The 26,573-nt window shown below is 50.7% G+C and overlaps 1 protein-coding gene across 1 annotated transcript; it reads right to left on the reverse strand.

Moving 5' to 3' along the window:
* Positions 1 to 20,816: 20,816 nt before the first annotated feature.
* Positions 20,817 to 21,332, reverse strand: NANOS3 (nanos C2HC-type zinc finger 3). Its single transcript, XM_069762491.1, has one exon. It carries the CDS (start codon positions 21,330 to 21,332, stop codon positions 20,817 to 20,819), a length of 516 nt encoding a protein of 171 aa, XP_069618592.1.
* Positions 21,333 to 26,573: the final 5,241 nt, after the last annotated feature.

Here is a 26,573-nt window from a genome sequence, read left to right on the forward strand (position 1 = left end):
TATTGGAGGGGTCCCAGTTACTAGTGGGGCATCACAGAGGTCAGTATTGGAGGGGTCCCAGTTACTAGTGGGGTACCACAGAGGTCAGTATTGGAGGGGTCCCAGTTACTAGTGGGGCATCACAGAGGTCAGTATTGGAGGAGTCCCAGTTACTAGTGGGGTACCACAGAGTTTAGTATTGGAGGGGTCCCAGATACTAGTGGGGCATCACAGAGGTCAGTATTGGAGGGGTCCCAGTTACTAGTTGGGCATCACAGAGGTCATTATTGGAGGGGTCCCAGTTACTAGTGGGGTATCACAGAGGTCAGTATTGGAGGGGTCCCAGTTACTAGTGAGGCATCACAGAGGTCAGTATTGGAGGGGTCCCAGTTATTAGTGAGGCATTAATGGGGATAAATGTAAGGTCATGCACTTGGGTAGAAGAAATAAGATGTATAATTATGTGCTTAATTCTAAAACTCTGGGCAAAACCGTCAATGAAAAAGACCTGGGTGTATGGGTGGATGACAAACTCATATTTAGTGGCCAGTGTCAGGCAGCTGCTACAAAGGCAAATAAAATAATGGGATGCAGTAAAAGAGGCATAGATGCTCATGAGGAGAACATAACTTTACCTCTATACAAGTCACTAGCTCGACCACACTTAGAATACTGTGCACAGTTCTGGTCTCCAGTGTATAAGAAAGACATAGCTGAACTGGAGCGAGTGCAGAGAAGAGCGACCAAGGTTATTAGAGGACTGGGGGGTCTGCAATACCAAGATAGGTTATTACACTTGGGGCTATTTAGTTTGGAAAAACGAAGGCTAAGGGGTGATCTTATGTTAATGTGTAAATATATGAGGGGACAGTACAAAGACCTTTCTGATGATCTTTTTGATCATAGACCTGAAACAGGGACACGGGGGCATCCTCTGCGTTTGGAGGAAAAAAGGTTTAGGCATAATAACAGACGCGGATTCTTTACTGTAAGAGCAGTGAGACTATGGAACTCTGTCGTATGATGTTGTAATGAGTGATTCATTACTTAAATTTAAGAGGGGACTGGATACATTTCTGGAAAAGTATAATGTTACAGGGTATATACACTAGATTCCTTGATAGGGCGTTGATCCAGGGAACTAGTCTGATTGCCGTATGTGGAGTCGAGAAGGATTTTTTGTCCCCAGTGTGGAGCTTACTCTTTGCCACATGCGGTTTTTTTGCCTTCCTCTGGATCAACATGTTAGGGCATGTTAGGTTAGGCTATGGGGTGAACTAGGGGTCCCAGTTACTAGTGAGGAATCACAGTAGTCAGTATTGGAGGGGTCCCAGTTACTAGTGAGGTATCACAGAGGTCAGTATTGGAGGGGTCCCAGTTACTAGTGGGGCATCACAGAGGTCAGTATTGGAGGGGTCCCAGTTACTAGTGGGGCATCACAGAGGTCAGTATTGGAGGGGTCCCAGTTACTAGTGGGGTATCACAGAGATCAGTATTGGAGGGGTCCCAGTTACTAGTGGGGTATCACAGAGATCAGTATTGGAGGGGTCCCAGTTACTAGTGAGGTGTCACAGAGGTCAGTATTGGAGGGGTCCCAGTTACTAGTGGGGCGTCACAGAGTTCAGTATTGGAGGGGTCCCAGTTACTAGTGGGGTATCACAGAGTTCAGTATTGGAGGGGTCCCAGTTACTAGTGGGGTATCACAGAGGTCAGTATTGGAGGGGTCCCAGTTACTAGTGGGGTATCAGAGGTCAGTATTGGAGGGGTCCCTGTTACTAGTGAGGTATCACAGAGGTAAGTATTGGAGGGGTCCCAGTTACTAGTGGGGTACCACAGAGTTCAGTAGTGGAGGGGTCCCAGATACTAGTGGGGTACCACAGAGGTCAGAATTGGAGGGGTCCCAGTTACTAGTGGGGTACCACAGAGTTCAGTAGTGGAGGGGTCCCAGTTACTAGTGGGGTATCACAGAGGTCAGTATTGGAGGGGTCACAGTTACTAGTGGGGTATCACTGATGTCAGTATTCGAGGGGTCCCAGTTACTAGTGGGGTACCACAGAGTTCAGTAGTGGAGGGGTCCCAGTTACTAGTGGGGTATCACAGAGGTCAGTATTGGAGGGGTCACAGTTACTAGTGGGGTATCACTGATGTCAGTATTCGAGGGGTCCCAGTTACTAGTGGGGTACCACAGAGTTCAGTAGTGGAGGGGTCCCTGTTACTAGTGGGGTATCACAGAGGTCAGTATTGGAGGGGTCACAGTTACTAGTGGGGTATCACTGATGTCAGTATTCGAGGGGTCACAGTTACTAGTGGGGTATCACAGAGATCAGTATTGGAGGGGTCCCAGTTACTAGTGGGGTATCACAGAGTTCAGTATTGGAGGGGTCCCTGTTACTAGTGAGGTATCACAGAGGTCAGTATTGGAGGGGTCCCAGTTACTAGTGGGGTATCACAGAGGTCAGTATTGGAGGGGTCCCAGTTACTAGTGGGGTATCACAGAGTTCAGTATTGGAGTGATCCCAGTTATTAGTGGGGTATCACAGAGGTCAGTATTGGAGGGGTCCCAGTTACTAGTGGGGCATCACAGAGGTCAGTATTGGAGGGGTCCCAGTTACTAGTGGGGCATCACAGAGGTCAGTATTGGAGAGGTCCCTATTACTAGTGGGGTACCACAGAGGTCAGTATTGGAGGGGTCCCAGTTACTAGTGGGGCATCACAGAGGTCAGTATTGGAGGAGTACCGGTTACTAGTGGGGTACCACAGAGGTCAGAATTGGAGGGGTCCCAGTTACTAGTGGGGTACCACAGAGTTCAGTAGTGGAGCGGTCCCAGTTACTAGTGGGGAATCACAAAGGTCAGTATTGGAGTTGTCCCAGTTACTAGTGGGGTATCAGAGGTCATTATTGGAGGGGTCTCAGTTGCTAGTGGGGTATCAAAGAGATCAGTATTGGAGTGGTCCCAGTTACTAGTGGGGCGTCACAGAGATCAGTATTGGAGGGGTCCCTGTTACTAGTGAGGCATCACAGAGGTCAGTATTGGAGGGGTCACAGTTACTAGTGGGGTATCACAGAGGTCAGTATTGGAGGGGTCCCAGTTACTAGTGGGGCGTCACAGAGATCAGTATTGGAGGGGTCACAGTTACTAGTGGGGTATCAGAGGTCAGTATTGGAGGGGTCACAGTTACTAGTGGGGTATCACAGAGGTCAGTATTGGAGGGGTCCCAGTTACTAGTGAGGTATCACAGAGATCAGTATTGGAGGGGTCCCAGTTACTAGTGAGGTGTCAGAGTTCAGTATTGGAGGGGTCCCAGTTACTAGTGAGGTGTCAGAGTTCAGTATTGGAGGGGTCCCAGTTATTAGTGAGGTATCACAGAGGTCAGTATTGGAGGGGTCCCAGTTACTAGTGGGGCGTCACAGAGATCAGTATTGGAGGGGTCCCAGTTACTAGTGAGGTGTCACAGAGTTCAGTATTGGAGGGGTCCCTGTTACTAGTGAGGCATCACAGAGGTCAGTATTGGAGGGCTCCCAGTTACTAGTGAGGTGTCACAGAGATCAGTATTGGAGGGGTCCCAGTTACTAGTGAGGTATCACAGAGGTCAGTATTGGAGGGGTCCCAGTTACTAGTGAGGTATCACAGAGGTCAGTATTGGAGGGGTCCCAGTTACTAGTGGGGTGTCACAGAGGTCAGTATTGGAGGGGTCCCAGTTACTAGTGAGGTATCACAGAGGTCAGTATTGGAGGGGTCCCAGTTACTAGTGAGGTATCACAGAGGTCAGTATTGGAGGGGTCCCAGTTACTAGTGAGGTGTCACAGAGGTCAGTATTGGAGGGGTCTCAGTTACTAGTGAGGTATCACAGAGGTCAGTATTGGAGGGGTCCCAGTTACTAGTGAGGTATCACAGAGGTCAGTATTGGAGGGGTCCCAGTTACTAGTGAGGTGTCACAGAGGTCAGTATTGGAGGGGTCTCAGTTACTAGTGAGGTATCACAGAGGTCAGTATTGGAGGGGTCCCTGTTACTAGTGGGGTATCACAGAGGTCAGTATTGGAGGGGTCCCTGTTACTAGTGGGGTATCACAGAGGTCAGTATTGGAGGGGTCCCTGTTACTAGTGAGGTATCACAGAGGTCAGTATTGGAGGGGTCCCAGTTACTAGTGAGGTGTCACAGAGGTCAGTATTGGAGGGGTCTCAGTTACTAGTGAGGTATCACAGAGGTCAGTATTGGAGGGGTCCCAGTTACTAGTGGGGTGTCACAGAGGTCAGTATTGGAGGGGTCCCAGTTACTAGTGAGGTATCACAGAGGTCAGTATTGGAGGGGTCCCAGTTACTAGTGAGGTGTCACAGAGGTCAGTATTGGAGGGGTCTCAGTTACTAGTGAGGTATCACAGAGGTCAGTATTGGAGGGGTCCCAGTTACTAGTGAGGTATCACAGAGGTCAGTATTGGAGGGGTCCCAGTTACTAGTGAGGTGTCACAGAGGTCAGTATTGGAGGGGTCTCAGTTACTAGTGAGGTATCACAGAGGTCAGTATTGGAGGGGTCCCTGTTACTAGTGGGGTATCACAGAGATCAGTATTGGAGGGGTCCCTGTTACTAGTGGGGTATCACAGAGGTCAGTACTGGAGGGGTCCCTGTTACTAGTGGGGTATCACAGAGTTCAGTATTGGAGGGGTCCCAGTTACTAGTGAGGTATCACAGAGGTCAGTATTGGAGGGGTCCCAGTTACTAGTGGGGTATCACAGATGTCAGTATTGGAGGGGTCCCTGTTACTAGTGGGGTATCACAGAGGTCAGTATTGGAGGGGTCCCAGTTACTAGTGGGGTATCACAGAGGTCAGTATTGGAGGGGTCCCTGTTACTAGTGGGGCATCACAGAGGTCAGTATTGGAGGGTTCCCAGTTACTAGTGGGGCGTCACAGAGATCAGTATTGGAGGGGTCCCAGTTACTAGTGAGGCGTCACAGAGTTCAGTATTGGAGGGGTCCCTGTTACTAGTGAGGCATCACAGAGGTCAGTATTGGAGGGGTCCCAGTTACTAGTGAGGTGTCACAGAGATCAGTATTGGAGGGGTCCCAGTTACTAGTGAGGTATCACAGAGGTCAGTATTGGAGGGGTCCCAGTTACTAGTGAGGTATCACAGAGGTCAGTATTGGAGGGGTCCCAGTTACTAGTGGGGTGTCACAGAGGTCAGTATTGGAGGGGTCCCAGTTACTAGTGAGGTATCACAGAGGTCAGTATTGGAGGGGTCCCAGTTACTAGTGAGGTATCACAGAGGTCAGTATTGGAGGGGTCCCAGTTACTAGTGAGGTGTCACAGAGGTCAGTATTGGAGGGGTCCCTGTTACTAGTGGGGTATCACAGAGATCAGTATTGGAGGGGTCCCTGTTACTAGTGGGGTATCACAGAGGTCAGTACTGGAGGGGTCCCTGTTACTAGTGGGGTATCACAGAGTTCAGTATTGGAGGGGTCCCAGTTACTAGTGAGGTATCACAGAGGTCAGTATTGGAGGGGTCCCAGTTACTAGTGGGGTATCACAGATGTCAGTATTGGAGGGGTCCCTGTTACTAGTGGGGTATCACAGAGGTCAGTATTGGAGGGGTCCCAGTTACTAGTGGGGTATCACAGAGGTCAGTATTGGAGGGGTCCCTGTTACTAGTGGGGCATCACAGAGGTCAGTATTGGAGGGTTCCCAGTTACTAGTGGGGCGTCACAGAGATCAGTATTGGAGGGGTCCCAGTTACTAGTGAGGCGTCACAGAGTTCAGTATTGGAGGGGTCCCTGTTACTAGTGAGGCATCACAGAGGTCAGTATTGGAGGGGTCCCAGTTACTAGTGAGGTGTCACAGAGATCAGTATTGGAGGGGTCCCAGTTACTAGTGAGGTATCACAGAGGTCAGTATTGGAGGGGTCCCAGTTACTAGTGAGGTATCACAGAGGTCAGTATTGGAGGGGTCCCAGTTACTAGTGGGGTGTCACAGAGGTCAGTATTGGAGGGGTCCCAGTTACTAGTGAGGTATCACAGAGGTCAGTATTGGAGGGGTCCCAGTTACTAGTGAGGTATCACAGAGGTCAGTATTGGAGGGGTCCCAGTTACTAGTGAGGTGTCACAGAGGTCAGTATTGGAGGGGTCTCAGTTACTAGTGAGGTATCACAGAGGTCAGTATTGGAGGGGTCCCAGTTACTAGTGAGGTATCACAGAGGTCAGTATTGGAGGGGTCCCAGTTACTAGTGAGGTGTCACAGAGGTCAGTATTGGAGGGGTCTCAGTTACTAGTGAGGTATCACAGAGGTCAGTATTGGAGGGGTCCCTGTTACTAGTGGGGTATCACAGAGGTCAGTATTGGAGGGGTCCCTGTTACTAGTGGGGTATCACAGAGGTCAGTATTGGAGGGGTCCCTGTTACTAGTGAGGTATCACAGAGGTCAGTATTGGAGGGGTCCCAGTTACTAGTGAGGTGTCACAGAGGTCAGTATTGGAGGGGTCTCAGTTACTAGTGAGGTATCACAGAGGTCAGTATTGGAGGGGTCCCAGTTACTAGTGGGGTGTCACAGAGGTCAGTATTGGAGGGGTCCCAGTTACTAGTGAGGTATCACAGAGGTCAGTATTGGAGGGGTCCCAGTTACTAGTGGGGTATCACAGAGGTCAGTATTGGAGGGGTCCCAGTTACTAGTGGGGTATCACAGAGGTCAGTATTGGAGGGGTCCCAGTTACTAGTGGGGTATCACAGAGGTCAGTATTGGAGGGGTCCCTGTTACTAGTGGGGTATCACAGAGGTCAGTATTGGAGGGTTCCCAGTTACTAGTGGGGCGTCACAGAGATCAGTATTGGAGGGGTCCCAGTTACTAGTGAGGTGTCACAGAGTTCAGTATTGGAGGGGTCCCTGTTACTAGTGAGGCATCACAGAGGTCAGTATTGGAGGGGTCCCAGTTACTAGTGAGGTGTCACAGAGATCAGTATTGGAGGGGTCCCAGTTACTAGTGAGGTATCACAGAGGTCAGTATTGGAGGGGTCCCAGTTACTAGTGAGGTATCACAGAGGTCAGTATTGGAGGGGTCCCAGTTACTAGTGGGGTGTCACAGAGGTCAGTATTGGAGGGGTCCCAGTTACTAGTGAGGTATCACAGAGGTCAGTATTGGAGGGGTCCCAGTTACTAGTGAGGTATCACAGAGGTCAGTATTGGAGGGGTCCCAGTTACTAGTGAGGTGTCACAGAGGTCAGTATTGGAGGGGTCTCAGTTACTAGTGAGGTATCACAGAGGTCAGTATTGGAGGGGTCCCAGTTACTAGTGAGGTATCACAGAGGTCAGTATTGGAGGGGTCCCAGTTACTAGTGAGGTGTCACAGAGGTCAGTATTGGAGGGGTCTCAGTTACTAGTGAGGTATCACAGAGGTCAGTATTGGAGGGGTCCCTGTTACTAGTGGGGTATCACAGAGGTCAGTATTGGAGGGGTCCCTGTTACTAGTGGGGTATCACAGAGGTCAGTATTGGAGGGGTCCCTGTTACTAGTGAGGTATCACAGAGGTCAGTATTGGAGGGGTCCCAGTTACTAGTGAGGTGTCACAGAGGTCAGTATTGGAGGGGTCTCAGTTACTAGTGAGGTATCACAGAGGTCAGTATTGGAGGGGTCCCAGTTACTAGTGGGGTGTCACAGAGGTCAGTATTGGAGGGGTCCCAGTTACTAGTGAGGTATCACAGAGGTCAGTATTGGAGGGGTCCCAGTTACTAGTGAGGTGTCACAGAGGTCAGTATTGGAGGGGTCCCAGTTACTAGTGAGGTATCACAGAGGTCAGTATTGGAGGGGTCCCAGTTACTAGTGAGGTGTCACAGAGGTCAGTATTGGAGGGGTCTCAGTTACTAGTGAGGTATCACAGAGGTCAGTATTGGAGGGGTCCCTGTTACTAGTGGGGTATCACAGAGATCAGTATTGGAGGGGTCCCTGTTACTAGTGGGGTATCACAGAGGTCAGTACTGGAGGGGTCCCTGTTACTAGTGGGGTATCACAGAGTTCAGTATTGGAGGGGTCCCAGTTACTAGTGAGGTATCACAGAGGTCAGTATTGGAGGGGTCCCAGTTACTAGTGGGGTATCACAGATGTCAGTATTGGAGGGGTCCCTGTTACTAGTGGGGTATCACAGAGGTCAGTATTGGAGGGGTCCCAGTTACTAGTGGGGTATCACAGAGGTCAGTATTGGAGGGGTCCCTGTTACTAGTGGGGTATCACAGAGGTCAGTATTGGAGGGTTCCCAGTTACTAGTGGGGTATCACAGAGGTCAGTATTGGAGGGGTCCCAGTTACTAGTGGGGTATCACAAAGGTCAGTAGTGGGGTATCACAGAGGTCAGTATTCGAGGGGTCCCAGTTACTAGTGGGGTATCACTGATGTCAGTATTGGAGGGGTCCCTGTTACTAGTGAGGTATCACAGAGGTCAGTATTGGAGGGGTCCCAGTTACTAGTGAGGTATCACAGAGGTCAGTATTGGAGGGGTCCCAGTTACTAGTGAGGTATCACAGAGGTCAGTATTGGAGGGGTCCCAGTTACTAGTGAGGTGTCACAGAGGTCAGTATTGGAGGGGTCCCAGTTACTAGTGGGGTATCACAGAGCTCAGTATTGGAGGGGTCCCAGTTACTAGTGAGGTATCACAGAGGTCAGTATTGGAGGGGTCCCAGTTACTAGTGAGGTATCACAGAGGTCAGTATTGGAGGGGTCCCAGTTACTAGTGGGGTGTCACAGAGGTCAGTATTGGAGGGGTCCCAGTTACTAGTGAGGTGTCACAGAGGTCAGTATTGGAGGGGTCCCAGTTACTAGTGAGGTATCACAGAGGTCAGTATTGGAGGGGTCCCAGTTACTAGTGGGGTGTCACAGAGGTCAGTATTGGAGGGGTCCCAGTTACTAGTGAGGTATCACAGAGGTCAGTATTGGAGGGGTCCCAGTTACTAGTGAGGTATCACAGAGGTCAGTATTGGAGGGGTCCCAGTTACTAGTGAGGTGTCACAGAGGTCAGTATTGGAGGGGTCCCAGTTACTAGTGAGGTATCACAGAGGTCAGTATTGGAGGGGTCCCAGTTACTAGTGAGGTATCACAGAGGTCAGTATTGGAGGGGTCCCAGTTACTAGTGAGGTGTCACAGAGGTCAGTATTGGAGGGGTCCCAGTTACTAGTGAGGTATCACAGAGGTCAGTATTGGAGGGGTCCCAGTTACTAGTGGGGTATCACAGAGCTCAGTATTGGAGGGGTCCCAGTTACTAGTGAGGTGTCACAGAGGTCAGTATTGTAGGGGTCCCAGTTACTAGTGAGGTATCACAGAGGTCAGTATTGGAGGGGTCCCAGTTACTAGTGAGGTGTCAGAGTTCAGTATTGGAGGGGTCCCAGTTACTAGTGAGGTATCACAGAGGTCAGTATTGGAGGGGTCCCAGTTACTAGTGAGGTGTCAGAGTTCAGTATTGGAGGGGTCCCAGTTACTAGTGAGGTATCACAGAGGTCAGTATTGGAGGGGTCCCAGTTACTAGTGGGGCGTCACAGAGATCAGTATTGGAGGGGTCCCTGTTACTAGTGAGGCATCACAGAGGTCAGTATTGGAGGGGTCCCAGTTACTAGTGGGGCGTCACAGAGGTTAGTATTGGAGGGGTCACAGTTACTAGTGGGGTATCACAGAGGTCAGTATTCGAGGGGTCCCAGTTACTAGTGGGGTATCACTGATGTCAGTATTGGAGGGGTCCCTGTTACTAGTGAGGTATCACAGAGGTCAGTATTGGAGGGGTCCCAGTTACTAGTGAGGTATCACAGAGGTCAGTATTGGAGGGGTCCCAGTTACTAGTGAGGTATCACAGAGGTCAGTATTGGAGGGGTCCCAGTTACTAGTGAGGTGTCACAGAGGTCAGTATTGGAGGGGTCCCAGTTACTAGTGAGGTATCACAGAGGTCAGTATTGGAGGGGTCCCAGTTACTAGTGGGGTATCACAGAGCTCAGTATTGGAGGGGTCCCAGTTACTAGTGAGGTATCAGAGGTCAGTATTGGAGGGGTCCCAGTTACTAGTGAGGTGTCACAGAGGTCAGTATTGGAGGGGTCCCAGTTGCTAGTGGGGCATCACAGAGGTCAGTATTGGAGGGGTCCCAGTTACTAGCGGGGCATCACAGAGGTCAATATTGGAGGGGTCCCAGTTACTAGTGGGGCATCACAGAGGTCAGTATTGGAGGGGTCCCAGTTACTAGTGGGGCATCACAGAGGTCAGTATTGGAGGGGTCCCAGTTACTAGTGGGGTACCAGTTACTAGTGGGGTATCACAGAGATCAGTATTGGAGGGGTCCCAGTTACTAGTGGGGTATCACAGAGATCAGTATTGGAGGGGTCCCAGTTACTAGTGGGGTATCACAGAGATCAGTATTGGAGGGGTCCCAGTTACTAGTGGGGTATCACAGAGGTCAGTATTGGAGGGGTCCCAGTTACTAGTGAGGTGTCACACAGGTCAGTATTGGAGGGGTCCCAGTTACTAGTGGGGCGTCACAGAGTTCAGTATTGGAGGGGTCCCAGTTACTAGTGGGGTATCACAGAGTTCAGTATTGGAGGGGTCCCAGTTACTAGTGGGGTATCACAGAGGTCAGTATTGGAGGGGTCCCAGTTACTAGTGGGGTATCAGAGGTCAGTATTGGAGGGGTCCCTGTTACTAGTGAGGTATCACAGAGGTCAGTATTGGAGGGGTCCCAGTTACTAGTGGGGTACCACAGAGTTCAGTAGTGGAGGGGTCCCAGATACTAGTGGGGTACCACAGAGGTCAGAATTGGAGGGGTCCCAGTTACTAGTGGGGTACCACAGAGTTCAGTAGTGGAGGGGTCCCAGTTACTAGTGGGGTATCACAGAGGTCAGTATTGGAGGGGTCACAGTTACTAGTGGGGTATCACTGATGTCAGTATTCGAGGGGTCCCAGTTACTAGTGGGGTACCACAGAGTTCAGTAGTGGAGGGGTCCCAGTTACTAGTGGGGTATCACAGAGGTCAGTATTGGAGGGGTCACAGTTACTAGTGGGGTATCACTGATGTCAGTATTCGAGGGGTCCCAGTTACTAGTGGGGTACCACAGAGTTCAGTAGTGGAGGGGTCCCTGTTACTAGTGGGGTATCACAGAGGTCAGTATTGGAGGGGTCACAGTTACTAGTGGGGTATCACTGATGTCAGTATTCGAGGGGTCACAGTTACTAGTGGGGTATCACAGAGATCAGTATTGGAGGGGTCACAGTTACTAGTGGGGTATCACAGAGTTCAGTATTGGAGGGGTCCCTGTTACTAGTGAGGTATCACAGAGGTCAGTATTGGAGGGGTCCCAGTTACTAGTGGGGTATCACAGAGGTCAGTATTGGAGGGGTCCCAGTTACTAGTGGGGTATCACAGAGTTCAGTATTGGAGTGATCCCAGTTATTAGTGGGGTATCACAGAGGTCAGTATTGGAGGGGTCCCAGTTACTAGTGGGGCATCACAGAGGTCAGTATTGGAGGGGTCCCAGTTACTAGTGGGGCATCACAGAGGTCAGTATTGGAGAGGTCCCTATTACTAGTGGGGTACCACAGAGGTCAGTATTGGAGGGGTCCCAGTTACTAGTGAGGTGTCACAGAGGTCAGTATTGGAGGGGTCTCAGTTACTAGTGAGGTGTCACAGAGGTCAGTATTGGAGGGGTCTCAGTTACTAGTGAGGTATCACAGAGGTCAGTATTGGAGGGGTCCCAGTTACTAGTGAGGCATCACAGAGGTCAGTATTGGAGGAGTACCAGTTACTAGTGGGGTACCACAGAGGTCAGAATTGGAGGGGTCCCAGTTACTAGTGGGGTACCACAGAGTTCAGTAGTGGAGCGGTCCCAGTTACTAGTGGGGTATCAGAGGTCATTATTGGAGGGGTCCCAGTTGCTAGTGGGGTATCAAAGAGATCAGTATTGGAGTGGTCCCAGTTACTAGTGGGGCGTCACAGAGATCAGTATTGGAGGGGTCCCTGTTACTAGTGAGGCATCACAGAGGTCAGTATTGGAGGGGTCCCAGTTACTAGTGGGGCGTCACAGAGATCAGTATTGGAGGGGTCCCAGTTACTAGTGGGGTATCAGAGGTCAGTATTGGAGGGGTCACAGTTACTAGTGGGGTATCACAGAGGTCAGTATTGGAGGGGTCCCAGTTACTAGTGAGGTATCACAGAGATCAGTATTGGAGGGGTCCCAGTTACTAGTGAGGTGTCAGAGTTCAGTATTGGAGGGGTCCCAGTTACTAGTGAGGTGTCAGAGTTCAGTATTGGAGGGGTCCCAGTTACTAGTGAGGTATCACAGAGGTCAGTATTGGAGGGGTCCCGGTTACTAGTGGGGCGTCACAGAGATCAGTATTGGAGGGGTCCCTGTTACTAGTGAGGCATCACAGAGATCAGTATTGGAGGGGTCCCAGTTACTAGTGAGGCATCACAGAGGTCAGTATTGGAGGGGTCCCAGTTACTAGTGAGGTGTCACAGAGATCAGTATTGGAGGGGTCCCAGTTACTAGTGAGGTATCACAGAGGTCAGTATTGGAGGGGTCCCAGTTACTAGTGAGGTATCACAGAGGTCAGTATTGGAGGGGTCCCAGTTACTAGTGGGGTGTCACAGAGGTCAGTATTGGAGGGGTCCCAGTTACTAGTGAGGTATCACAGAGGTCAGTATTGGAGGGGTCCCAGTTACTAGTGAGGTATCACAGAGGTCAGTTTTGGAGGGGTCCCAGTTACTAGTGAGGTGTCACAGAGGTCAGTATTGGAGGGGTCTCAGTTACTAGTGAGGTATCACAGAGGTCAGTATTGGAGGGGTCCCTGTTACTAGTGGGGTATCACAGAGGTCAGTATTGGAGGGGTCCCTGTTACTAGTGGGGTATCACAGAGGTCAGTATTGGAGGGGTCACAGTTACTAGTGGGGTATCACAGAGGTCAGTATTGGAGGGGTCCCTGTTACTAGTGGGGTATCACAGAGTTCAGTATTGGAGGGGTCCCAGTTACTAGTGAGGTATCACAGAGGTCAGTATTGGAGGGGTCCCAGTTACTAGTGGGGTATCACAAAGGTCAGTAGTGGGGTATCACAGAGGTCAGTATTCGAGGGGTCCCAGTTACTAGTGGGGTATCACTGATGTCAGTATTGGAGGGGTCCCTGTTACTAGTGAGGTATCACAGAGGTCAGTATTGGAGGGGTCCCAGTTACTAGTGAGGTATCACAGAGGTCAGTATTGGAGGGGTCCCAGTTACTAGTGAGGTGTCACAGAGGTCAGTATTGGAGGGGTCCCAGTTACTAGTGAGGTATCACAGAGGTCAGTATTGGAGGGGTCCCAGTTACTAGTGAGGTATCACAGAGGTCAGTATTGGAGGGGTCCCAGTTACTAGTGAGGTGTCACAGAGGTCAGTATTGGAGGGGTCCCAGTTACTAGTGAGGTATCACAGAGGTCAGTATTGGAGGTGTCCCAGTTACTAGTGGGGTATCACAGAGCTCAGTATTGGAGGGGTCCCAGTTACTAGTGAGGTGTCACAGAGGTCAGTATTGTAGGGGTCCCAGTTACTAGTGAGGTATCACAGAGGTCAGTATTGGAGGGGTCCCAGTTACTAGTGAGGTGTCAGAGTTCAGTATTGGAGGGGTCCCAGTTACTAGTGAGGTATCACAGAGGTCAGTATTGGAGGGGTCCCAGTTACTAGTGAGGTGTCAGAGTTCAGTTTTGGAGGGGTCCCAGTTACTAGTGAGGTATCACAGAGGTCAGTATTGGAGGGGTCCCAGTTACTAGTGGGGCGTCACAGAGATCAGTATTGGAGGGGTCCCTGTTACTAGTGAGGTATCACAGAGGTCAGTATTGGAGGGGTCCCAGTTACTAGTGAGGTATCACAGAGGTCAGTATTGGAGGGGTCCCAGTTACTAGTGAGGTATCACAGAGGTCAGTATTGGAGGGGTCCCAGTTACTAGTGGGGTATCACAGAGCTCAGTATTGGAGGGGTCCCAGTTACTAGTGAGGTATCAGAGGTCAGTATTGGAGGGGTCCCAGTTACTAGTGAGGTGTCACAGAGGTCAGTATTGGAGGGGTCCCAGTTGCTAGTGGGGCATCACAGAGGTCAGTATTGGAGGGGTCCCAGTTACTAGCGGGGCATCACAGAGGTCAATATTGGAGGGGTCCCAGTTACTAGTGGGGCATCACAGAGGTCAGTATTGGAGGGGTCCCAGTTACTAGTGGGGCATCACAGAGGTCAGTATTGGAGGGGTCCCAGTTACTAGTGGGGTACCAGTTACTAGTGGGGTATCACAGAGATCAGTATTGGAGGGGTCCCAGTTACTAGTGGGGTATCACAGAGATCAGTATTGGAGGGGTCCCAGTTACTAGTGGGGTATCACAGAGATCAGTATTGGAGGGGTCCCAGTTACTAGTGGGGTATCACAGAGGTCAGTATTGGAGGGGTCCCAGTTACTAGTGAGGTGTCACACAGGTCAGTATTGGAGGGGTCCCAGTTACTAGTGGGGCGTCACAGAGTTCAGTATTGGAGGGGTCCCAGTTACTAGTGGGGTATCACAGAGTTCAGTATTGGAGGGGTCCCAGTTACTAGTGGGGTATCACAGAGGTCAGTATTGGAGGGGTCCCAGTTACTAGTGGGGTATCAGAGGTCAGTATTGGAGGGGTCCCTGTTACTAGTGAGGTATCACAGAGGTCAGTATTGGAGGGGTCCCAGTTACTAGTGGGGTACCACAGAGTTCAGTAGTGGAGGGGTCCCAGATACTAGTGGGGTACCACAGAGGTCAGAATTGGAGGGGTCCCAGTTACTAGTGGGGTACCACAGAGTTCAGTAGTGGAGGGGTCCCAGTTACTAGTGGGGTATCACAGAGGTCAGTATTGGAGGGGTCACAGTTACTAGTGGGGTATCACTGATGTCAGTATTCGAGGGGTCCCAGTTACTAGTGGGGTACCACAGAGTTCAGTAGTGGAGGGGTCCCAGTTACTAGTGGGGTATCACAGAGGTCAGTATTGGAGGGGTCACAGTTACTAGTGGGGTATCACTGATGTCAGTATTCGAGGGGTCCCAGTTACTAGTGGGGTACCACAGAGTTCAGTAGTGGAGGGGTCCCTGTTACTAGTGGGGTATCACAGAGGTCAGTATTGGAGGGGTCACAGTTACTAGTGGGGTATCACTGATGTCAGTATTCGAGGGGTCACAGTTACTAGTGGGGTATCACAGAGATCAGTATTGGAGGGGTCCCAGTTACTAGTGGGGTATCACAGAGTTCAGTATTGGAGGGGTCCCTGTTACTAGTGAGGTATCACAGAGGTCAGTATTGGAGGGGTCCCAGTTACTAGTGGGGTATCACAGAGGTCAGTATTGGAGGGGTCCCAGTTACTAGTGGGGTATCACAGAGTTCAGTATTGGAGTGATCCCAGTTATTAGTGGGGTATCACAGAGGTCAGTATTGGAGGGGTCCCAGTTACTAGTGGGGCATCACAGAGGTCAGTATTGGAGGGGTCCCAGTTACTAGTGGGGCATCACAGAGGTCAGTATTGGAGAGGTCCCTATTACTAGTGGGGTACCACAGAGGTCAGTATTGGAGGGGTCCCAGTTACTAGTGGGGCATCACAGAGGTCAGTATTGGAGGAGTACCAGTTACTAGTGGGGTACCACAGAGGTCAGAATTGGAGGGGTCCCAGTTACTAGTGGGGTACCACAGAGTTCAGTAGTGGAGCGGTCCCAGTTACTAGTGGGGAATCACAAAGGTCAGTATTGGAGTTGTCCCAGTTACTAGTGGGGTATCAGAGGTCATTATTGGAGGGGTCCCAGTTGCTAGTGGGGTATCAAAGAGATCAGTATTGGAGTGGTCCCAGTTACTAGTGGGGCGTCACAGAGATCAGTATTGGAGGGGTCCCTGTTACTAGTGAGGCATCACAGAGGTCAGTATTGGAGGGGTCACAGTTACTAGTGGGGTATCACAGAGGTCAGTATTGGAGGGGTCCCAGTTACTAGTGGGGCGTCACAGAGATCAGTATTGGAGGGGTCCCAGTTACTAGTGGGGTATCAGAGGTCAGTATTGGAGGGGTCACAGTTACTAGTGGGGTATCACAGAGGTCAGTATTGGAGGGGTCCCAGTTACTAGTGAGGTATCACAGAGATCAGTATTGGAGGGGTCCCAGTTACTAGTGAGGTGTCAGAGTTCAGTATTGGAGGGGTCCCAGTTACTAGTGAGGTGTCAGAGTTCAGTATTGGAGGGGTCCCAGTTACTAGTGAGGTATCACAGAGGTCAGTATTGGAGGGGTCCCGGTTACTAGTGGGGCGTCACAGAGATCAGTATTGGAGGGGTCCCTGTTACTAGTGAGGCATCACAGAGATCAGTATTGGAGGGGTCCCAGTTACTAGTGAGGCATCACAGAGGTCAGTATTGGAGGGGTCCCAGTTACTAGTGAGGTGTCACAGAGATCAGTATTGGAGGGGTCCCAGTTACTAGTGAGGTATCACAGAGGTCAGTATTGGAGGGGTCCCAGTTACTAGTGAGGTATCACAGAGGTCAGTATTGGAGGGGTCCCAGTTACTAGTGGGGTGTCACAGAGGTCAGTATTGGAGGGGTCCCAGTTACTAGTGAGGTATCACAGAGGTCAGTATTGGAGGGGTCCCAGTTACTAGTGAGGTGTCACAGAGGTCAGTATTGGAGGGGTCTCAGTTACTAGTGAGGTATCACAGAGGTCAGTATTGGAGGGGTCCCAGTTACTAGTGGGGTGTCACAGAGGTCAGTATTGGAGGGGTCCCAGTTACTAGTGAGGTATCACAGAGGTCAGTTTTGGAGGGGTCCCAGTTACTAGTGAGGTGTCACAGAGGTCAGTATTGGAGGGGTCTCAGTTACTAGTGAGGTATCACAGAGGTCAGTATTGGAGGGGTCCCTGTTACTAGTGGGGTATCACAGAGGTCAGTATTGGAGGGGTCCCTGTTACTAGTGGGGTATCACAGAGGTCAGTATTGGAGGGGTCACAGTTACTAGTGGGGTATCACAGAGGTCAGTATTGGAGGGGTCCCTGTTACTAGTGGGGTATCACAGAGTTCAGTATTGGAGGGGTCCCAGTTACTAGTGAGGTATCACAGAGGTCAGTATTGGAGGGGTCCCAGTTACTAGTGGGGTATCACAAAGGTCAGTAGTGGGGTATCACAGAGGTCAGTATTCGAGGGGTCCCAGTTACTAGTGGGGTATCACTGATGTCAGTATTGGAGGGGTCCCTGTTACTAGTGAGGTATCACAGAGGTCAGTATTGGAGGGGTCCCAGTTACTAGTGAGGTATCACAGAGGTCAGTATTGGAGGGGTCCCAGTTACTAGTGAGGTATCACAGAGGTCAGTATTGGAGGGGTCCCAGTTACTAGTGAGGTGTCACAGAGGTCAGTATTGGAGGGGTCCCAGTTACTAGTGAGGTATCACAGAGGTCAGTATTGGAGGGGTCCCAGTTACTAGTGGGGTATCACAGAGCTCAGTATTGGAGGGGTCCCAGTTACTAGTGAGGTATCACAGAGGTCAGTATTGGAGGGGTCCCAGTTACTAGTGAGGTATCACAGAGGTCAGTATTGGAGGGGTCCCAGTTACTAGTGAGGTGTCACAGAGGTCAGTATTGGAGGGGTCCCAGTTACTAGTGAGGTATCACAGAGGTCAGTATTGGAGGGGTCCCAGTTACTAGTGGGGTGTCACAGAGGTCAGTATTGGAGGGGTCCCAGTTACTAGTGAGGTATCACAGAGGTCAGTATTGGAGGGGTCCCAGTTACTAGTGAGGTGTCACAGAGGTCAGTATTGGAGGGGTCCCAGTTACTAGTGAGGTATCACAGAGGTCAGTATTGGAGGGGTCCCAGTTACTAGTGGGGTATCACAGAGCTCAGTATTGGAGGGGTCCCAGTTACTAGTGAGGTATCACAGAGGTCAGTATTGGAGGGGTCCCAGTTACTAGTGAGGTATCACAGAGGTCAGTATTGGAGGGGTCCCAGTTACTAGTGAGGTGTCACAGAGGTCAGTATTGGAGGGGTCCCAGTTACTAGTGAGGTATCACAGAGGTCAGTATTGGAGGGGTCCCAGTTACTAGTGGGGTGTCACAGAGGTCAGTATTGGAGGGGTCCCAGTTACTAGTGAGGTATCACAGAGGTCAGTATTGGAGGGGTCCCAGTTACTAGTGAGGTATCACAGAGGTCAGTATTGGAGGGGTCCCAGTTACTAGTGAGGTGTCACAGAGGTCAGTATTGGAGGGGTCCCAGTTACTAGTGAGGTATCACAGAGGTCAGTATTGGAGGGGTCACAGTTACTAGTGAGGTATCACAGAGGTCAGTATTGGAGGGGTCCCAGTTACTAGTGAGGTGTCACAGAGGTCAGTATTGGAGGGGTCCCAGTTACTAGTGAGGTATCACAGAGGTCAGTATTGGAGGGGTCCCAGTTACTAGTGGGGTATCACAGAGGTCAGTATTGTAGGGGTCCCAGTTACTAGTGAGGTATCACAGAGGTCAGTATTGGAGGGGTCCCAGTTACTAGTGAGGTGTCAGAGTTCAGTATTGGAGGGGTCCCAGTTACTAGTGAGGTATCACAGAGGTCAGTATTGGAGGGGTCCCAGTTACTAGTGGGGCGTCACAGAGATCAGTATTGGAGGGGTCCCTGTTACTAGTGAGGCATCACAGAGGTCAGTATTGGAGGGGTCCCAGTTACTAGTGGGGCGTCACAGAGGTTAGTATTGGAGGGGTCACAGTTACTAGTGGGGTATCACAGAGGTCAGTATTGGAGGGGTCCCAGTTACTAGTGGGGTATCACAGAGGTCAGTATTGGAGGGGTCCCTGTTACTAGTGGGGTATCACAGAGGTCAGTATTGGAGGGTTCCCAGTTACTAGTGGGGTATCACAGAGGTCAGTATTGGAGGGGTCCCAGTTACTAGTGGGGTATCACAAAGGTCAGTAGTGGGGTATCACAGAGGTCAGTATTCGAGGGATCCCAGTTACTAGTGGGGTATCACTGATGTCAGTATTGGAGGGGTCCCTGTTACTAGTGAGGTATCACAGAGGTCAGTATTGGAGCGGTCCCAGTTACTAGTGGGGTATCAGAGGTCAGTATTGGAGGGTTCCCAGTTACTAGTGGGGTATCACAGAGGTCAGTATTGGAGGGGTCCCTGTTACTAGTGGGGTATCACTGATGTCAGTATTCGAGGGGTCCCAGTTACTAGTGGGGTATCACTGATGTCAGTATTGGAGGGGTCCCTGTTACTAGTGAGGTATCACAGAGGTCAGTATTGGAGCGGTCCCAGTTACTAGTGGGGTATCAGAGGTAAGTATTGGAGGGTTCCCAGTTACTAGTGGGGTATCACAGAGGTCAGTATTGGAGGGGTCCCTGTTACTAGTGGGGTATCACTGATGTCAGTATTGGAGGGGTCCCAGATACTAGTGGGGTACTATAGGGGTAAGCATTGGAGGAGGTCATGTTGACCATTGAAATTCCAGAAAGGTCTCTTTTATTCATGGGATACTATGGAGGTCAGTACTGCATAGGTCAGTCACCAGTGGAGTACCACAAGGAGGGAAGTGGGCAGTATTGAAGAAGTCACTAGTGGGGAACCACAGGGGTCAGTATTGGGGCCTCTTCTATAGGTTTTCTTAAACAAAGTATATACTAAGTTGCCTTTTTATTACCCAGGATTATGGGACCTGATAGAATGTTCTGATGCTCAGTTCTTCTGGACTGGGGTTTGTAGAGTTGTCGATGCTTATTGGACAGAAAGAAAGTGAAAAGGAACAGAGCCTGCGTTTTTTTATTAGAGCAGTTTTATCACAATGATGATAAGTGTGCGTGCACACAGTGCTAATACTTAGTAATCTGCCTGGAGATGGCGGCTGGCGGTGCGCTGCTCTTCTGTCCATAGAAGATTAATCGTTCACATCTGGAGATGAGCCACCGATTATAAGGAGGTTATGAGCAGCGTCACCGGCGCCTCGGAGGCAATGACCGGACTGTTACTATAATCATACATGGATCAATATGATAAAAGGTGGAGTTCCCCTTTAAATTCTAACATCATCACATATGAACCACTTTTCCTCCCTCTCCAAAAAGTTTAATTCTAAACTATTCATAATATAACGTCACCACACATCACACCTGAGGATCTCAGTGTACGTGGACAGCTGGGACTTGTAGTGCTTCTCAATATTACCCAGACCATGGATAATATATTTTGCAGACCGAATGAGTAACAGATGAAGTCTCCCATAAAACACTCAGCACGAAGAAGGTCAATAATATAAGTGGCTTTACTTTAGGAACATCGGCTTCAAATAACAGCGGGCAGTGCCCACAGGTAAAGTGCCCAAAATATATATAACTAAAACTGCTACCAACGGTGTGAACACAAACGAAATATACAAATATAAATAGCACAACAATAAGAAAAAAGTGCAGAACATAAAAAAAAGAAGAAACAAGACTAAGTGCCCGCTACATGGCATCTGGTTCCTGGAGGTGGAGGGATGTGCCAGTCTGGACAGGTGGCCAGTGCCACCTCAATACCATCCTGGTTCCCGGAGGTGGAGGGATGTGCCAGTCTGGACAGGTGGCCAGTGCCACCTCAATACCATCCTAGTTCCTGGAGGTGGAGGGATGTGCCAGTCTGGACAGGTGGCCAGTGCCACCTCAATACCATCCTGGTTCGTGGAGGGATGTGCCAGTCTGGACAGGTGGCCAGTGCCACCTCAATACCATCCTAGTTCCTGGAGGTGGAGGGATGTGCCAGACTGGACTGGTGGCCAGTGCCACCTCAATACCATCCTAGTTCCCGGAGGTGGAGGGATGTGCCAGTGTGAAGTCTGGGGATGATCTGTCTCTCTCCTCAGTATCCATGGTGCCCGGTGCCATCTACTTGCCCTGCTGGCCATTCTGGCTCCTGGCTGTGGAGTGGTACACGGAGGTATATGTCTCCGACGTATAAGGGCAGAATCTTCTGGTGTGGGCCTTGTTGCCCGTGGCCCCGCACTGAGGGCAGATGTAGCTCCTCAGGACCGGGCACAGCACTTTCCCATGGTGGTCCTTCAGGGAGTGGGCAGAGTAGAAGCTGGCGCTCTCCCCATTGTGCTTGCAGAAGGAGCACGGGGTGACTCCCGGCTCCGTGGTGGTGGTGCCCGGCTCTGGGGGCGCAGGGTCCATAGGTGGGCACCGGCGCTGCTTCTTCCCTCTTCTTCCTGGCTCACATGTTGATCCTGTGTTGGAGGCTTCCTGGCTCTGCGATCTTCTGGTCACATCTTCTGCCATGCTGACCCATGGCACCTCTGCTGCGGCCACAATGGGGGGTGCAGTGCCATCATCTGCTGCGTCCTGGCTGCTGGTGGGCTCTGCCCTGAGGGTGGCACGGAGGCCCAGGTAGTCTCTCCACATGTCGAATGCCATGTCCTGTCCTCTCTGCTGTCTGCTGCTGTCTCTACAGGGGGACATCACATTAAGTACTCCATGCCCTCACACCTCCCCCCACCCCCATCCCAGCGCCCCCTACAAGGAGTCATCCGATAACTATTAACCCCACAACTGCCAGGTGCAGTCTGCAATGTACTATTGTTTGCTGACATAGGACCCAAGTGTTACTTTTACTCCTGATCATTGTATGTTAATTCTGTAGAGACGCCAATGCAATTTCTGGGGTTCACAAACTATTGGGTTCAACTTTTTTTTCTAGCGCCAAATACGTCTTTACCTGACGATGGATCGGAGCTGCAGTACCGCAATACGGACACAAGATGGCGCTTGAGCACCCGGTCAGAGCTCTGCAGACAGGAGACTGGTGACATCCGGTCCTGGATACAAAGTGTCTTCTCCCGTCCGCTCTTATCTTCTGTCCGGCACCGCCAGAGACTGAGGCGGCAGGTGGGTTCACGCCGAGGGCAGGGGGCAGAGAGTGGGGCTTACTGGAAAAATAAAAACCTGCTGGTTCTTGTAGTTTTTGTTTAGTATTTGCTATTCTTCCATGTGGTTTGTACTTTGCACTTGTAATTTTATCCTTTTTTATTTTTATAAGTTCATAAAGCTGAAAACCCCTCTCCACTCCCCAACATTAGCTGTGGCTAAAAATGATGGGGGTGCAAGTCTCAGCCGTGTCTAGTATGGAGGCTTCTAGGCTGACCACATAGGAGGAGTAAGTGCAATAGGTGCAGGGGCTGCAACCGCCCCCGGGCCCTGGAACCTGCGGGGCCCAAAAAGTCCCTTCGCCCTATGGGAAGACCAGTACTAGTAGAGACTTGCAATATTTGGGGGCCTCATTGCAGCTTTTGCATTGGGGCCCATGAACTGCAAGTGACGTCACTGCTTATATGTTACTCATTCCCACAGGTCAGACTGGCTACTTACTGGCACAGCGGAGTGAGAAGGGGCAGCATTGTTGGCCACTAGTGTGCAGGGTACTGGTGATATTGGCAGTGTGCCCCCTGATTCAGGAGAGCCCGGGGTCCAAAAACAAGGCAAGAATTGGTGCTTTTATTTATTGGACTGGATTAGGAGGGGTACCGTATCTCTGCCAGAGGGGCACCGTGTCTCTGCCAGAGGGGCACCGTGTCTCTGCCAGAGGGGCACCGTGTCTCTGCCGGAGGGGCACCATTTCTCTGCCGAAGGGGCACCTTCTCTCTGCCGGAGTGGTACATTCTGCCGAAATGGCACCTTCTGTCTGCCGGAGGGGCACCCTCTCTCTGCCGGAGGGGCACCGTGTCTCTGCCAGAGGGGCATCGTCTCTCTGCCGGAGGGGCACCTTCTCTCTGCCAAAGGGGCACCGTCTCTCTGCCGGAGGGGCACGTGTCTCTGCCAGAGGGGCACCGTCTCTCTGCCGGAGGGGCACCGTCTCTCTGCTGGAGGGGCACCGTCTGCTGGACGGGCACCATCTCTTTGCCAGAGAGGCACCTTCTGTCTGCTGGAGGGGCACCATCTCTCTGTAGGAGGGGCACCATCTGTCAGAGGGGCACATTCTCTCTGCCAGAGGGGCACCATCTCTCTGCCAGAGGGGCACCATCTCTCTCCAGGAAGGGCACCATCTGTCTGCTGGAGGGGCATCGTCTCTCTGTTGGAGGGGCACCATCTCACTGTCAGAGGGGCACATTCTGTCTGCTGGAGGGGCACATTCTCTCTGCCGGAGAGGCACCATCTCTCTGCCAGAGGGGCACCTTCTGTCTGCTGGAGGGGCACCATTTCTCTGTCAGAGGGGCACATTCTGTCTGCTGGAGGGGCACATCTCTCTGCCGGAGGGGCACCATCTCCCTGACAGAGGGACTTCACCTCTCTCCTGGAAGGGCACCATCTCTCTGCCAGAGGGGCACCTTCTGTCTGCTGGAGGGGCACCATCTCTCTGTAGGAGGGGCACCATCTCACTGTCAGGGGCACAATCTGTCTGCTGGAGGGGCACATTCTCTCTGCCGGAGGGGCACCATCTCTCTCCAGGAGGAGCACCATCTCTCTGCCAGAGGGGCACCTTCTGTCTGCTGGAGGGGCACCATCTCTCTGTCAGAGGGGCACAATCTGTCTGCTGGTAGGGCACATCTCTCTACCAGACGGGCACCATCTCTCTACCAGAGGGGCACTCTCTCTACCAGAGGGGCACTCTCCAAGAGGGGCACCATCTCTCTCCAAGAGGGGCACCATCTCTCTACCAGAGGGGCACCATCTCTCCAAGAGGGGCACCATCTCTCTCCAGGAAGGGCACCTTCTGTCTGCTGGAGGGGCACCATCTCTCTGTCAGAGGGGCACAATCTGTCTGCTGGTAGGGCACATCTCTCTACCAGACGGGCACCATCTCTCTACCAGAGGGGCACTCTCTCTACCAGAGGGGCACTCTCCAAGAGGGGCACCATCTCTCTCCAAGAGGGGCACCATCTCTCTACCAGAGGGGCACCATCTCTCCAAGAGGGGCACCATCTCTCTCCAAGAGGGGCACCATCTCTGCCGGAGGGACACCTTCTGTCTGCTGAAGGGGCACCTTCTGTCTGCTGAAGGGGCAAAGTGTTTCTCCAGGAGGGGCACCATCTCTCTGCTGGAGGGGCACATTCTCTCTGTCGGAGGGGCACCTTCTGTCTGCTGGAGGAGCACATCTCTCTGCCGGAGGGGCACGTTCTCTCTGTCGGAGGGGCACCTTCTGTCTGCTGGAGGAGCACATCTCTCTGCCGGAGGGGCACGTTCTCTCTGTCGGAGGGGCACCTTCTGTCTGCTGGAGGAGCACATCTCTCTGCCGGAGGGGCACGTTCTCTCTGTCGGAGGGGCACTTCTGTCTGCTGGAGGGGCACCGTGTTTCTGCTGGAGGGGCACATTCTCTCTGTCGGAGGGGCACCTTCTGTCTGCCGAAGCGCCATATTAACTGTCCCGTAGGAGATGTGGAATAGTTATAAGACATTACATGATGGTCACTAGTTCATCTCTCCGCCCGTTTTCCAGGTCAAGTTCTAGATTAGGCTACGTTCACATTTGCGTTGTGCGATGTTGCGTCAGCAACGCAACGCACAACGCAAACAAAAACGCACGCTAAAACGCATAGTTTTGCGACGCATACGTCCTTTTTTGCCGAATTTTGGCTACGTTCACATTTGTGTTGTGCGGTGCTGCGTCGGCGAGGCTACGTTCACATTTGCGTTCTGCCGGGCTGCGTCGGGCGCAGCCGTGGTGACGCATGCGCCATGCGCCCCTATATTTAACATGGGGGCGCATGGACATGCGTTTTGCGATGCATGCGTTTTTTTTTTTGCCGCAAGCGTTAGGGCGCAGAGGACGCAGCAAGATGCTTTTTTTTTGCGTCCAAAGGGTCCCAAACATGCGGCCCCCAGAGGCTCCATTGTGCAGCCCCTGTGTCTCCTGAGGCGATCAGTCCAGGGAGTTGGGCAGGTGCCAGCGCTTGTTCTCAGCTGAATGTGGCTTTTGCTGCCATATCTTCTGAGAAGGTCTTTGGAAGGAAGACCCCACTCATCAGCTTATCATCAGAGCCCCCCATGGAGTGGAGTTTTCTGGATCACAGGTTCCTGGTTGCTCTCTGTAGACACTTTACACTTTAGTTAAAAGATCATTGTTCAGGAAGAAAGATGACGACCTTCTATCCACATAGACTTTACTAATGGGATCAGTCAAAATGGGTTTCAGAACATGGTAATCACTGTGCAATGAAGGTGGGGGCTGCAGGAAAGATGTTGGCCAAACAATTGCAAGAAAATATTGGATCTCCATGGAATAGACACATAGACTGTATGCCGGGCAGGGTCATCTCTACTTCTGTACCAGTCGGTGACTCGTTTTGTTCAAGATTATTGTACTCGCTTTTATTATCAATACCCCTTTTCACATGTAAAGCGCCATGGAATAAATGGTGCTATAATATAGATAACAAAGATAATAAAAAGCTTAAAGGGAAGGTGCCGTCAATTAAAAAAATGTAAAGTATTAACCCCTTCACCCCAAAGCCTGTTTTCACCTAAGTGACAGGGCCAATTTTTACAATTCTGACCACTGTCACTTTATGAGGTCATAACTCTGAAACGCTTCAACGGATCCTGGTGATTCTGACATTGTTTTCTCGTGACATATTGTACTTCATGATAATGGTAAAACGTCTTCGATATGACTTGCATTTATTTGTGAAAAAAACAAAAATTTGTCAGAAATTATGAAAATTTAGCAATTTTCAAACTCTTAGTTTTTATGCCCTTAAATTAGAGAGTTATATCACATAATATAGTTAATAAACAACATTTCCCACATGTCTGCTTTACATCAGCACAATTTTGGAAACATAATTTTTTTTTGTTAGGACGTTATAAGGGTTAAAAGTTGACCAGCGATTTCTCATTTTTGCAACAAAATTTGCAAAACCATTTTTTTTACGGACCACCTCACACTTGAAGTGACTTTGAGGGGTCTATATGACAGAAAATGCCCAAAAGTGACACCATTCTAAAAACTGCACCCCTCAAGGTACTCAAACCCACATTCAAAAAGTTTATTAACCCTTCAGGTGCTTCACAGGAATTTTTTGAATGTTTAAAAAAATTGAACATTTAACTTTTTTTTCACAAAATTTTTACTTCAGGTCCAATTTGTTTCATTTTACCAAGGGTAACAGGAGAAATTGGACCACAAAAGTCGTTGTACAATTTGTCCTGAGTACGCCGATACCCCATATGTGGGGGTAAACCACTGTTTGGGCACATGGCAGAGCTCGGAAGGGAAGGAGCGGCGTTTGACTTTTCAATGCAAGATTTGCTGGAATTGAGATCGGAGCCCATGTCACAATTGGAGAGCCCCTGATGTGCCTAAACAGTGGAAACCCCCACAAGTGACACCATTTTGGAAAGTAGACCCCCTAAGGAACTAATCTAGATGTGTGGTGAGCACTTTGAACCTCCAAGTGCTTCACAGAAGTTTATAATGTAGAGCCATAAAAAAAAATTATATTAATTTTCACAAAAAATGATCTTTTTGCCCCAAATTTTTTATTTTCCCAAGGGTAACAGGATAAATTGGACCCCAAAAGTTGTTGTGCAATTTGTCCTGAGTACGTCAATACTTCATATATGGGGATAAACCACTGTTTGAGCACATGGCAGAGCTCGGAAGGGAAGGAGTGCCATTTGACTTTTCAATGCAAAATTGTCTGGAATTGAG

Source organism: Ranitomeya imitator, chromosome 4 (assembly GCF_032444005.1).
Source record: "Ranitomeya imitator isolate aRanImi1 chromosome 4, aRanImi1.pri, whole genome shotgun sequence".
In the NCBI taxonomy this organism is placed as follows: domain Eukaryota; kingdom Metazoa; phylum Chordata; class Amphibia; order Anura; family Dendrobatidae; genus Ranitomeya; species Ranitomeya imitator.

Bases quoted from the DNA above. Each gene is read 5' to 3' on its own strand.
- NANOS3 (XM_069762491.1), bottom strand. From the start codon at position 21,332: ATGTGGAGAGACTACCTGGGCCTCCGTGCCACCCTCAGGGCAGAGCCC.